This window comes from Branchiostoma lanceolatum, chromosome 13, assembly GCF_035083965.1.
Source record: "Branchiostoma lanceolatum isolate klBraLanc5 chromosome 13, klBraLanc5.hap2, whole genome shotgun sequence".
In the NCBI taxonomy this organism is placed as follows: domain Eukaryota; kingdom Metazoa; phylum Chordata; class Leptocardii; order Amphioxiformes; family Branchiostomatidae; genus Branchiostoma; species Branchiostoma lanceolatum.
In genome coordinates, this window is record NC_089734.1 from 11,871,999 (window position 1) to 11,885,171 (window position 13,173).

Sequence of the window (13,173 nt, forward strand, 5' to 3'; positions counted from 1 at the left end):
AACTAACATTATTGCACAACAATCAAATATGATACAGCTCTTGAGAACCTTTATTACTTAAAGATAATTCTAGGAGACTACGCTACTCTACACGAGAGTATGTAGTGTAGAATAAGACTACATATTTGCAACATCTTTGGTGGAATTTCTGATGTGAGTTGCCGCAAAACGTATCAGAAAACACACTTCCGGGTTGCAGACGACACTTGCCATCGCAAACCTTGTTTATAAAGGTTTTAATCCTCTTTGGTGAGTAAACAAAATTATCCATTGTTTTCTTACTTTGTGTGTGGCGCGTGCGAACTGTTTGCGTTTCTATGTCTGTCACAGATATGAAATGCAGCTTCTGGTTTCTCCGTGAGGTAAGGATTTTTATAACTTCTTTATAAAATGTCTAAAATCTGTCTCAGATGCTCAGAATCAGATGTAAAAACTCTCCCCGTTCTTTGTTTTGGTCAAAATCAGGCAAGAAGGAAGTGGCCATTGACAGGATAATCCTGTCAACAGTAGAAAAATTTGCACTGTTGACAGGATCATCATTTCGATAGCTTCAGTCAAGCAAGACTAAAAGAATGATGGTTTGATGTACAACATACAAAAACTGCAGGGGGAAACAATTAAAAGTCCACAACGTCACAAACAGTATTGTGAGTGTTGTGTTCACTTATTTATGATTACTGATTGTAGGCATTTCCTCAGCTTGAATGGTTGAAAAAGAAGATGACAGCCTACTCCAAATCCAGGGAAGTCATCCTTTTCTTAGAGTTCCAGAGAGCTTAGGAGAAGAAGGGATCTGGTAACCATGGCAACGGGTGACCAATGGTTTTCTGCAAGCCAGGTAATCATTTTAACAGTTGGTGAGCTTGTGATGTCTCATTTCATGATCAGTTACTTATATCACAATATATGTTGTATGTTATAACTTGATAAATGCTTGATATCAGAAATATTGCATGCCCTGTGATGATATAAAGAGAAAATGTAATTGAGCTCGGCAACCGCTTGTATGACACTCTGCATTTCACTTTGGCAGCAGGTCAGGCAATAGTATTTAACGGGCACCTCAACCAAAACTCATTGGGCTACCGCCTACGGAGTATCTAGCTTCGGTTAGAGATGTCCTCTCGGATCAGATGTAAAGTTGGCGGCCCTGTGTTTGAGGAGAGGCACATTTCGAGCAAGTTAAAGATCCCACCACAGTTTAATATCGAAAAGAGTAGGTGTCCAACCCAATGTGAGTTCATCAAACCTTACATTCCAGTCTTACGCAGCTTTCACTCACTGTACAAAACTAGTGTATTGTGCTTAAAATGCAAACCCACAATGTAAAACTGACAAACCAACATGTGTACAAGTACTAAGTACCTAGCAGGTATAGATAGCCAAATCTTAAGCTACTACAGACATAATGCTACATGAAACCATAATGTTGCATATCACTGACCCCATTTTGATGTTGAAGCACACAAGTCTATTCATTTCTTCCTATCTGACAGGTGGCAGAGGGAGTACATCTCATCCGCGAGACGTTCTACCATTCCGGTAACCAGGCCAACATCTGGGTGGTGCAGGGTACAGAACGGGACGTTGTCGTGGATACGGGGCTGGGTATACAGAACCTACTGGGGTTTCTGGAGGACCAGGAACTGATCGGGAACAAAACCACCCTGGCCGTGGCTACACACGTCCACTTTGATCACTCAGGAGGTGAGAACTTGGTACAGCTAATCACTTAGGAGATTGAGCTCAATGCTTTATGCATGTTTTTGAGGAAGTTCATTTTTCTTTCTTGTGGTCCACTTCCTATCTCTTTTATTGGAGGTCAAGAGAAGAAGTACATGTAGATCCCTACAACTCAGGCATGGAAAATACCTCAAAAACATGCATTAGCTTTCAGTACCCCAAAGTAGCCTTTTTTTGCCCCTTTGAGACGAACCTTACATCTGCTTGGAGATTGTGTAAAAGTTTCCTCCACATGGACAGTTCATAGAGGGATTGATGAAGCTTGCCTTGCATAGAATAGATTTTATGCAAATTTGAGGTTATGAGTTCAGTTTATCAGGTCAACAATTTTGTGTCTAAATCCAAGCTGGATTATACTTTCAGTGATCAATTCATATATTGTCATGAAATAAGTTAAATTGTCGACATTCAAAATGGTAACTGATGGTTAAAATATGATGGTTAAAACTGAAGAGGTCATGTTTTGTACATGACATGTTACATGCATACAGCACACTAACAAGTAATGGTACCTCTCTAGAATAGTCTAGATAGAGAGTGTGAGTTTTATGTTCAAAATACAGCACACAATGATAAAATGAAAAGTCTAGCCCTTTTCATTATCAATTTAGCACCTAAGCATTTACCCAAGCAAAGGAACAGCCATCCATTTACACTGTACATGTTTCCCCTCCCCCCAGGTCTGTATCAGTTTCCAGAAGTTGCCATCCACAAGAATGAGGTTGAAGCATTAGAAAAGGGCAACAACTTTGAGACTGTCACATTCGTGTCTGACTCTGAGATTGTCCCCCCTCCAACCAGAAAATGGACAGCAAGCAACTACAGAGTCAGAGCTACAAAGGTATTCATCAGCACTAATACGCTCTATGAATAGTTTGGACATTTCTTGAGTGCAATATCAGAAATCATTTCTCGATCTGGTCGTATCTTTACATGGTAAGTTGAATGTATGACGATATCCAGGGAGTTGTTTACAACATCATTGTGTTGTATGAATGTGCAAAAAAAGCGGATTGGAATTTTTGTCTAAACCCTAGACTATATCAAAAACCTAGTATGTCTTTGTCCACCAAAAATAAAGGGACCATGGTGTGGTTTGTTTTTTGCGTTGATTTTAACTGAATGATGAAAATATGAATGATACAAATTCTAATATTCTAAAAAGTGCCCGTAAATATCTTATCTACCAGGTAAAACATACATAGACTATATTCAGTTCTGCCCTCCCCAAATGCTACATTGACTAAAGGGTGCATCATAAGTTGTCAAAGATTCAATCAGTAAACTGCATACATCTGTACCCCAGAATAGTCCCTCCAAGTTACTACTCTCCAAGCAGAGGTTGTTGGGAAAAATTGCTTATCATATGCCCCGATTTTTGTCCACCAACAACGGAGGGCGAACAAAAAAGGAGAATCTAATAAGGACACAATTTTCCCCTACATCTGCTTGGAGAGTACATATGTGCAAGTTACATCAAATCCCCTCAAACAGGTGAAATTTCTATGCCTTCTATCTGTTCTTCAGGTAGCTCGAGCACTTGAGGAAGGTGATGTCATCAACCTCGGAGACAGAAGGCTACAGGTGTTACATGTACCTGGGCACTCACGTGGATCTATTGTCCTTCACGACCAGGTGAATAGACAACTTTTCAGTGGAGACACTGCATACCTAGGTGAGTGAGATGGTTGACAAGGTATGGCCATACCAGTTCCATGTATTTTTTGTCAGATTTTTCTCCACAAATCAAGAAAGGCAAAGAGGCTGATTTTCCAGTCATGGCCATTGCAAACTACTACTTTTGTAAATCTGACTACAATTCGGTCAATAAGTTGACTATCCTGGAGTCCAGCCTATTTAGTTTCTGTCCACTACCCTAGCTCCGCTGCGCTACCCAAGCTCCGCTTTGGCCGGCAGCGGAGCTTGGGTAGCGCAGCGGAGCTAGGGTAGCGGATGGAAGGCTGGACTCCAGGCTAAAAGTTGACTGTCACTGTCAGTTTTCCTAATGAACTATTTATCATCATTACTACATTTTATATATTTTCAAGCAATTTCAAACTACTACATTTTATGTTTATTTTAAATATTTATATGCATTTCAATAACTTTCTCAGGTGTCACTAACTGAAAGGATTTTTAGTCATTGTGATAGTCTATTATCTGGCCTGACAGGTATGGTTTATTTGCTATTTCACTTTTCAACTAAAAGTTTGTTACCATCTAAATACAGGTACACTCCAGTAGAAGTCTGAAGTAGCCTCTAACCATCCTCGTTCACCAGGACCCTTCCGCTCCACGTTACATCGCTCGCAGAAAGGGCCCTGGTAACACGGGATGGCATCCATGGTTATTACGATATCGCCACCAAAACAGCTTCAGCCAATCAGGGGGGTTAAAACCCGTTTGCTTCCTCTCATCGGAAGCAAGCGCGCAAAGAACGCTGGGAAGCTATCAACCAATCAGGTTACGTGTTACTGCTAGCTCATTAATTATTCATGAGCTACAACTGCCGTTTGTCCCAAATAAGGGTTAGCTCATTAACTATTCATGAGCTACAACTGCCGTTTGTCCCAAATAAGGGTTAGCTCATTAATTATTCATCAGCAAGTCTCGTCGACCTGCAAAACCATGGATGCCATCCCGTGTTACCAGGGCCCTTTCTGCGAGCGATGTAACGTGGAGCGGAAGGGTGGGAACGAGGATGCCTCTAACAGGCCCATCCTATCGCTGGCAAAATAGTAGAAATCGGTTGAGGTACTCCGCTATATAGTGAAGGTCCATTATCCGTTAGCAGAGTACCTCAGCCGATTTCTACTATTTTGCCAGCGATAGGACGGGGGCCTGGCTAGTCTGAAGGGGAATTCGATCATTAAACAGGACATGTGAAGGTCTCTTTCTTTGTTAATCTTTCTCTTCTTAAGGCTTTTTCATGATGCTAATATACTAATGGGGCAGAGGGATTTTCCCGAACTTGTACAAAATACTACTGTCCTAGCAAGCTGGATGAAATTTGCTGTTTTCTTTTACATTTATCTGGTAAATTTCTGTTCATGAGTCAAACATTCTTGCTAAGCTACACTGGGCAACCAACTGACCAGTGTTCATGATTCCCTACTCTCACTACCTGAAAGTCATCAAACTACATGAATGTTTTTGCTAAGCTCCACTAGCCTACTTGGCACAAAAAAGCTCTCAACAAGGAAGAATTACGTTTAACTCTTTTTATTTAAACTTCATAAACACTCAACAGAGTGTTCACAACAGTTTCAACTTTTCAACCTTTTTTCTTTTCAACAGCTCTTTTCAACAAAAGCAACATCACGCATGTTTCTTGTGTATGCGAGCGTCATTTTGCTGTCTCTCCGGGGGGTGGGGTATTTAATACTCCTCTCCCTCCTCCTCGCCCTCGCCTTCCACGGAGTCGACACCGACCTCCTCGTAATCCTTCTCCAGGGCGGCCAAATCTTCACGGGCCTCGGAGAACTCTCCCTCCTCCATACCCTCACCGACGTACCAGTGCACGAAGGCACGCTTGGCGTACATCAGATCGAACTTGTGGTCGAGACGGGCCCAGGCCTCAGCAATGGCGGTGGTGTTGCTCAACATGCACACGGCACGCTGCACCTTGGCTAGGTCACCGCCAGGCACGACAGTGGGTGGCTGGTAGTTGATGCCGACCTTGAAACCGGTGGGGCACCAGTCGACGAACTGGATAGTACGCTTGGTCTTGATGGTGGCGATGGCAGCATTGACGTCCTTTGGCACGACATCTCCACGGTACAACATGCAGCAGGCCATGTACTTGCCGTGACGGGGATCGCACTTCACCATCTGGTTAGCTGGCTCGAAGCAGGCGTTGGTGATCTCGGCAACAGACAGCTGCTCGTGGTAGGCCTTCTCTGCGGAGATGACTGGGGCGTAGGTGGCCAGGGGGAAGTGGATACGTGGGTAGGGCACCAAGTTGGTCTGGAACTCAGTGAGATCCACGTTCAGGGCACCGTCGAAACGGAGGGATGCGGTGATGGAGGAGACGATCTGGCCAATCAGACGGTTGAGGTTGGTGTAGGTCGGGCGCTCGATGTCCAGGTTACGGCGGCAGATGTCGTAGATAGCCTCGTTGTCAACCATGAAGGCGCAGTCGGAGTGCTCCAGGGTGGTATGGGTGGTCAGGATGGAGTTGTAGGGCTCAACCACGGCTGTGGACACCTGAGGGGCTGGGTAGATGGCGAACTCAAGCTTGGACTTCTTGCCGTAGTCGACGGACAGACGCTCCATCAACAGGGAGGTGAAGCCAGAGCCGGTGCCACCGCCGAAGGAGTGGAAGATGAGGAAGCCCTGCAGACCAGTGCACTGATCAGCCAGCTTACGGATGCGGTCCAGGACCAAGTCGACGATCTCCTTGCCAATGGTGTAGTGGCCACGGGCGTAGTTGTTGGCGGCATCCTCCTTACCAGTGATGAGCTGCTCAGGGTGGAACAGCTGGCGGTATGTGCCGGTGCGGACCTCATCTGGGGAATAGACAGCAATTACATTAAGTATGGCAAATCTCATTGGTATGCAAGCAGCACACACACTAATCAACTCAAGAGAGAAATAAATTTCATTTGACATTCCAAACAGAAATATCACCATACGTCTACAAAACAGGTCATGACCAGCATTAAGTTGAGTGAACATATGACTGGTGCCCAAGTATTGAAACAAATTGGAAATCCCAAACCATACCTAAGTGACTGACTGTTCAATTATGCGCCAGGAAAAAATTAGCTGACTAATGTTCAATGTATGCAACAGTGGAAAATAGGTCACAAAGGGTAAATTACCCTTTGTGACCTATTTTCCACTGTTGCATACATTGAATGGGTATAATGCCAACCCAAGCTTATCAGTATCAGAAACCCCTAGAGGACACTTTTGTTGCAGAATGCCTATATTGAACATGATGTAATTCAATGCCCCATCTGCTCATGCCTCAGGGGAAACCAATGGACGAGTCAGGCAACCTGACACATCCTTTGTAATCAACCACATGTAAATGAGAATGGGGCCTTCTGTTTGTGGAGTAGGCTTACTGGTTGCTCAGGATACCAGTAAACACAAGATCTAAATTTGAATTCTAAAATTAAAATCATAACGAAAAGCCTCTCTTGAAACAATTTTCAGCAAATTACGGGCAATATTCATGTGTTCAGTCTGCTACCAAACACATGTCCATATTTGGGCAAAGGACATGACATCATTCATTCTCTAACTGGGGCATGGCACCGTTACAGGCGTGATTTGAATCGCGAGACGGTTACGTGGGAGATTTTTTGGTGGAAACCGCCATTTTTCCCCCCAACGGTCAAAAATCTGACTCAATCCCGGGTAAAATACCTCAACTGAATCGTCAGAAAATGGTTTGAAATCGGGGGAAGTCTTCTTACCGACTACGGTGGGCTCCAGATCCACGAAGACGGCACGGGGCACATGCTTGCCGGCGCCGGTCTCGCTGAAGAACGTGTTGAAGGAGTCGTCCCCACCGCCGATGGTCTTGTCGCTCGGCATCTGGCCATCGGGCTGGATCCCGTGCTCCAAGCAGTACAGCTCCCAGCAGGCGTTACCGATCTGGACACCAGCCTGGCCGACGTGGATAGAGATGCACTCACGCTGGAAAAAGAGAGAAAAGTATGAGAAAATGGAACACCGCCATTTTTTGGAGGGAAAGTCTAGAATTTTCTAGGTGTGGCCGGCATGACCATGTCTCCCTTTCCGACCGTTCGTTGTCCGTGGTAGTTTTACTGGCACAAATACAAACCCAGAATTTACGGGAAATATATATCCTGCTAGATTTAGATGTCACATTTCAGTTTGAATTGTCGAAATTATATCTGGACGAAAATTTCGGTGAAAAGTGCCACCGGAATCATGTCCAACGGGACGGGAGAAAATGGTGTATTACGCCTCAGTGGTCGTACAAATCCCGCTAAAACTTTCACAGAAGGATTAAAATACTCTTACCATGATTGGTTCTGGTTATTTGGGCGAGGATTTCACGAAGAAATAGAGTTGAAGGCTTTGAACTGACGGTCACTTCGGACTGTTGAGGAGTCTCAGTGAACGAATCTGTGGTTTCCAACCGTCGTCGGTGTTTTTATACCGCCAGTTTCCCCCTGTCGCCCGGGGAATATGCAAATTTAAAATTCAGAACTGTGATTGGTCAGAATCTATCAAGTGATCAAATAAAGGCGTTCCGGAGAACGATATGATGTCATTTTTCAGCACCGTGATTGGTCAGTTTCGAATCGTTAGTTACGAACGCGTCCAATAAACAATGATCAATAGCAACGGTCTCTGGGGAGTCGCCGCGTCATAGGTTTATGAATGTTCTTAACCATGGCGTCAGCTCACGTGACCGGCTTCGACGTCTCCAGGTAACCTGTACATATGTTCATTTGTTGACAAAACAGATCCCTTGGGGAAAGGTCATTCTTGTTATAAATAGGCCGGCTACTAAGGAGACTATAATAGGGTCGGTTAGGGCACAAGAAAAATTGTCTCAACTAACTTAACGTTAGTTATGAAAGCATGAAATAAACGTTCGGTTAGTTACGTTACTCATCCCGGTTGATTTATTCGATAACCAAGGGGATTTTATCAAAAGTTTTTACCGAAAGCTCTTTGATACTCTTTGCGACGACGTTATTTATGTCACGAAGTTTATTTGCTTTCACCAAGGAAGGAGGTTATAGCCTCCACCAGGCCCTCTTACGGGCGTATGAATCGTAGAATTCGGCAGAAAAAGGAATGATTTAATAGCCAGTAGAGTCAGTCTACACTCTACAGTGAAGATCACATTTCGCCCTGGCGTAGTTAGTCTGGTAGAGACTAGTTATATATATATATATAACCTCCTTGCTTTCACAGATTTGTGTATTTTTCTTCTGAACGACCATACATTGCAGTTTTTCTGTTGTCAACTTTCAATGGGGGTTTGCCATTGAGGTCCTACCGTTATTCCAGCTGCAAATTTATGTTCACACACGCACCAAACACACCTGAAATAAATATCACCAACTTTTTACACAGGTCAGCTTCAAAGCCCACCTTTACTAGTAGGGCCATCTAATTTTTGTTTACATACCATTAAACTCCAAGCAGATGTGTGGTTCAGGTTGGCTGGTTTCCCATTTGCCATGTATTAAAGTTAATGTCAGGGGTATAAGGGGTATTGGCAACTTGTTTTACAGAAGTTTAAATCTGATTGTTCCCATGCAGGTTCCCTGATAGACTGGCTGCCGTACTCCTGTGTGGCAGACTATGTCCAGTCATGCAGGAGACTACATGCCCTGGCTCCTGACATTGACAGAGTCTTCCCAGGCCACTTTGAGACTTTCAGTGGACAAAGGCTAGAGCATATGCTCACTGACTACATTAACTCAGCAGGTGTTCTTCACAGGTAAGACTCACCTGGTGGACAGATGATTAGAGTTTCAGGTAATTGTGTATCAACAATGGTTGCTATGCAACATGGACACAACAGAAGGTTCTTAAGAGGGTGCTTCTTTGGATAATGCTTATTATTGCTTTCAAAGGATATTGATTAGCAGTTTCTTGAAAGTAATAGGGGGAGGTAGCAAGTATCAAAGGAAATCTTTTGAGCCATAAATTTCATTGACAGACTAATTTGCACTTCAATCAGTTTGAAGGGAACTTACTTAACACAAGTTAACAGAGATAGAATAAACTTTTGTTTGGAAAGAAACCATTTTGCTATACTGTGTCTTCCCATATTTCTGAACTGAATAATGCTGTGTTACCCATATTCAGTCTAAACTGATTGGTAAAAGTTTGTCTTCTGAGTAAGACTGTAACGTTATCTTCTCATATTTCTGAAATGAGTAACTCAGTGTTTTCCCATATTTCTAAACTGATGGGTAAGACTTTGCCATCCCATATTTATAATGAACTGTCAGTCTGAGTCTTGTCGTATTTCTGAACTCAGTACTCATTGCCTTATCATATTTCTGAACTGAGTAACCTTGTGTCTTCTTAGCCTCCATAGCAGGCTCTGAACCGGCCTTTTTGGGGGCTAAATAATACACCTTTTGCAGCCAGCCCGTAACTATCAGCCACCCCGTAACCATTTTACCGGCAAAATGGTTACGGGGTTGGCTGATGGTTACGGGCTGGCTGCAAAAGGTGTATTATTTAGCCCCCAAAAAGGCCGGTTCAGAGCCTGCTATGGAGGCTAGTGTCTTCTCATATTTCTGAACTGAGTGTCATGCCCGTAACCAGGATTTTGAATGGGGGGGTTCGTTTTCATGTTTGAGGGACCAGCGAGCGCCGTACATGTAGGCGCGAGACGAGCGCCGCAGGCGCGAGCTTTCTAGGGGGGTCCGGGGGTATGCCCCCCCTGAAAATTTGAAAAATTGAACCTCCTGATATGGCATTTCCTGTGTTTTTGAGAGGATTTTAAAGAGAGAAATCAGAGACAAAGTTAGCAGTTTTTTCTAGGAATTCCAGCTGCGCTGGTGTGATACAAATAAGCCCGCTTTGAAAAAAACAACCTTGTACATTAAGTGGACCTTCGCGCGTTTCAAATTCTAAGAATTGAACCTTCTGAAAGGGCATTTTCTGTGTTTTTGAAAGAATTTCAGAGGAGGAAAATCAGAGACAAAGTTTTTTCTAGCATTCTAGCTTCTGTGGCGTTGCTGGTGATACAAGTAAGTCCGCCTTGAAAAAATCATGAACATCAAAAAGTGGACCTTCAAGCCTGAAAAAGTGGACCTTCAAGCCTAAAAAAGTGGACCTTCAAGCCTGTGGGGGGGTTCGTCCGAACCCCCCGAACCCCCCCTGGCTACGGGCATGAGTGTTCAACTCAAATTAATTTTTCAGAGTGACAGCAGGGGTGATGGGTGCTCTGTCTGGAGTAGTGCTGAGGGGAAGGAACACCAACAATATTCCAGCCAAGTGCTGTTTCTATGGCTGCTGTTGTCACTGTTGTTTGTAGCCTTGAGGGCAAACATTACAGAGGGTCTCCATGGGGGGTCCCAACAGCGCTTTAGGCTGAATTTAGAGCCCCTTACGTATTATGCTAAAATCACGGAAGGCAATCATGTTAAATTTGTTTACCTCACTACAAATTATGTAAATAAGGTGGTTTTCCCTACGAATTACGGGAAATCAAAATAGGCTGCCTACGCCTTATGAAAAATGGGCATGTAGGCCATTACAGTTGTCCAGTACATGTCTCCATGGATGAACTCCAATATCATATAATCCCTGGTTATTTTACTTAAAGATCTTGTTTTTCTTGGAAGAATTTAGATTCTGGCATTCTTAAGGCCATGTTGATTTGATTATGTGGATGACATCCTCCGGGGACCCCAAAACTGATGCGAGCGTGCGAATAATAAAATGTTTGGCCAAAAAAAAGTTGCCTTTAGTATGATACCCACGTGGTCAGGAAGGATGAACCTAACTAAACACACAGGATATGGTATACCGAATGATAGTCTTCATTTTTGTTCTTTCGACTTCTCTTTTGTTGCTCACAAATTAAAGACAAGATGCAAATATTGCTCTTTCAAAATAACCAACTTTAATAAAATATTATCTCAGAGCTCTATCTCTCTTGATGAAGATAGATAGTGAAGTACTGCATTTGACGTTAAGTACAAGCAGCAGTATGAGTTGTAACTTGTATGTGCTTTATTTAGAATTCTATGATCATGTTATCTCATTCCAAGTATTATTTACAACAACTGAAAGTGGTTGCTGATCTGTATGAAGTGGTTTTGTGAATTTGCTCACTTAATGTTTTTATGATACAAAATAATGGTAAACTGAAAAGTAGAATTGCTAGTTAACAATTCAAATATATACACACATAGTAGGTCTAGATATTATACAAACTTAACAGTAGTAACATAGCAAACTGGTCTGTTGAAGAATTCAATGTAACATTCTAGTGTAATTTTCAATGTAACAACATAATGTGACCACTTGATAAATCTACCAAATGCTTTAATCTATGTTGAAAATGTGAAAAATGTAACACAGTTTTGCTATTTGATTGTGTTAGTACTATTACCTCAGCTTTGGTGCAATAAAGTAATATTACTAATAAGAACATGCTAAATATGGCTGAAAAGTTGTTTTGGGCCTGGTTGTACTGATTTTAGAGATGTACTACTATATGAAAGCTTTTGTTAGATAAGGCACACAAATTAACAACAATGCCATAAAAAATCTTTAAGGCACAAAAGGTTATAATTTTGTAACAAGTTCAGCTACAGAAGAAATGGCATTACATAGCCTTTTGTTGAGAAAGGAGTGTTCACCAGTGCCAAGTTAAAGCAAAGGGATATTTTCCATTGCTGTGCTGATGTGCAATGATATACAGTACATGTATTAGCGACATATGTTCATGTAGAGATATTTAGTTCAAGTAGGCACAATTTTCATTTCACCATAAACATGTGTAAATCGAAATGTTGGTGTGATTCTACACCAGAAACTGCATGAAAAAGTTTATCAACTGCTGATATTTTGCTGTCTTTACTGGACGGGTTGGAACTCTTCCACTCTCTGTAGCAGCTGGTCTGAGTAGCCAGGGGAGTAGTACCTGTGGACCAACAAGGGAATACATCAGACGACATAAGCAAAAACTAATGCAATTTGCATAAACTAATTCGATAAAAGCACTTAGCCTAAAGCTATGAATCAATCTTCTCCCTCATGCTTCTGTTGTAATTTAATGAATGCAAAGTGTAACGGTGTAGATTGACCCAAAAAAAAGCTTGAGAAAATTAGCCACATTTCTAAAACTCTACAACCAATTGACATGTTAAGCAATTCACACATGAAAAATGACAATACATGGGAAACATCCAAAATGCCAATAAAATCTCTCTAAACCCATAAGCTCATTAGATGACGACAAGATTATGATGATGAGACCTTATAAAAAAAACTTGAAACCTAATACAATTGTACCCCAATAAAGTAGTCACATATCTAGAGGCTAGTCTGTTCTTATTGTAGTCTCTACCAGACTGACTACGCTGGCTACAGGGAGAATATTTCCCAGAATAGTTTGACCACCAGAGGGTTTCATTTGCAGGGGGGAATGTTAACCGTCCCGTGGACTGACTCTACTGGCCAATTATTCCCTTTTTTGCTGCATTCTACGATCCGTACCCCCGTAGAAAGGCCTGGTGGAGGCTAGTTCTACTGAATATATTTTGTAGTCTGTTCCCAACTGACCTGACAATCTCCTCAGGGTAGCAGTTGTTGATGGTGTTGATGTACTCGTGTAGGGCCGAACCTGGCTCTGCCTTGATCTCCTGGATCTTCTTCAGGCCTCCACTGGTCACAAACAACCGCCTGGCCTTGGAGTCATGTGGCAACACCTGTAGAGAGAGAGATCTTTAGTTAGAGACGTCA

The 13,173-nt window shown here is 42.6% G+C and overlaps 3 protein-coding genes across 4 annotated transcripts in view; 1 reads left to right on the forward strand and 2 right to left on the reverse strand.

The window, feature by feature from the left end:
- On the forward strand, window positions 1-11,866 carry LOC136447972 (acyl-coenzyme A thioesterase MBLAC2-like). Of its 2 annotated transcripts, none has more exons than XM_066447126.1 (7): window positions 1-249; window positions 688-838; window positions 1,497-1,707; window positions 2,424-2,584; window positions 3,271-3,418; window positions 9,001-9,181; window positions 10,621-11,866. In XM_066447126.1, the coding sequence occupies exons 2-7, from the start codon at window positions 803-805 to the stop codon at window positions 10,733-10,735; spliced, it is 852 nt and encodes a 283-aa protein (XP_066303223.1). In that variant the 5' UTR covers window positions 1-249; window positions 688-802; the 3' UTR covers window positions 10,736-11,866. The 2 variants fall into 2 exon arrangements, with proteins under 2 accessions (XP_066303223.1, XP_066303222.1); XM_066447125.1 differs by having other exon boundaries at window positions 700-838.
- LOC136447970 (tubulin alpha-1A chain) lies at window positions 4,950-7,879 on the reverse strand. Its single transcript, XM_066447122.1, has 3 exons — window positions 7,744-7,879; window positions 7,170-7,392; window positions 4,950-6,251 (listed from the first exon to the last, which is right to left on the reverse strand). The coding sequence occupies exons 1-3, from the start codon at window positions 7,744-7,746 to the stop codon at window positions 5,122-5,124; spliced, it is 1,356 nt and encodes a 451-aa protein (XP_066303219.1). The 5' UTR covers window positions 7,747-7,879; the 3' UTR covers window positions 4,950-5,121.
- LOC136447976 (sperm-associated antigen 6) overlaps window positions 11,304-13,173 on the reverse strand; it is a 7,493-nt gene continuing 5,623 nt past the window's right edge. The window contains exons 11-12 of the mRNA XM_066447131.1: window positions 12,994-13,139; window positions 11,304-12,352 (exon numbers count right to left, since the gene is read on the reverse strand). Of these exons, the coding sequence (XP_066303228.1) occupies window positions 12,286-12,352; window positions 12,994-13,139 (213 nt within the window). The 3' untranslated portion in view covers window positions 11,304-12,285. The remainder of the gene's footprint in view (window positions 12,353-12,993; window positions 13,140-13,173) is intronic.

Bases quoted from the DNA above. Each gene is read 5' to 3' on its own strand.
- LOC136447972 (XM_066447126.1), top strand. From the start codon at position 803: ATGGCAACGGGTGACCAATGGTTTTCTGCAAGCCAG. The intron at 1,708-2,423 runs GTGAGAACTTGG...CCCTCCCCCCAG, and splicing joins CCACTTTGATCACTCAGGAG to GTCTGTATCAGTTTCCAGAA. The intron at 2,585-3,270 runs GTATTCATCAGC...TCTGTTCTTCAG, and splicing joins ACAGAGTCAGAGCTACAAAG to GTAGCTCGAGCACTTGAGGA.
- LOC136447970 (XM_066447122.1), bottom strand. The intron at 6,252-7,169 runs GTAAGAAGACTT...TCTATTCCCCAG, and splicing joins TCTGGAGCCCACCGTAGTCG to ATGAGGTCCGCACCGGCACA.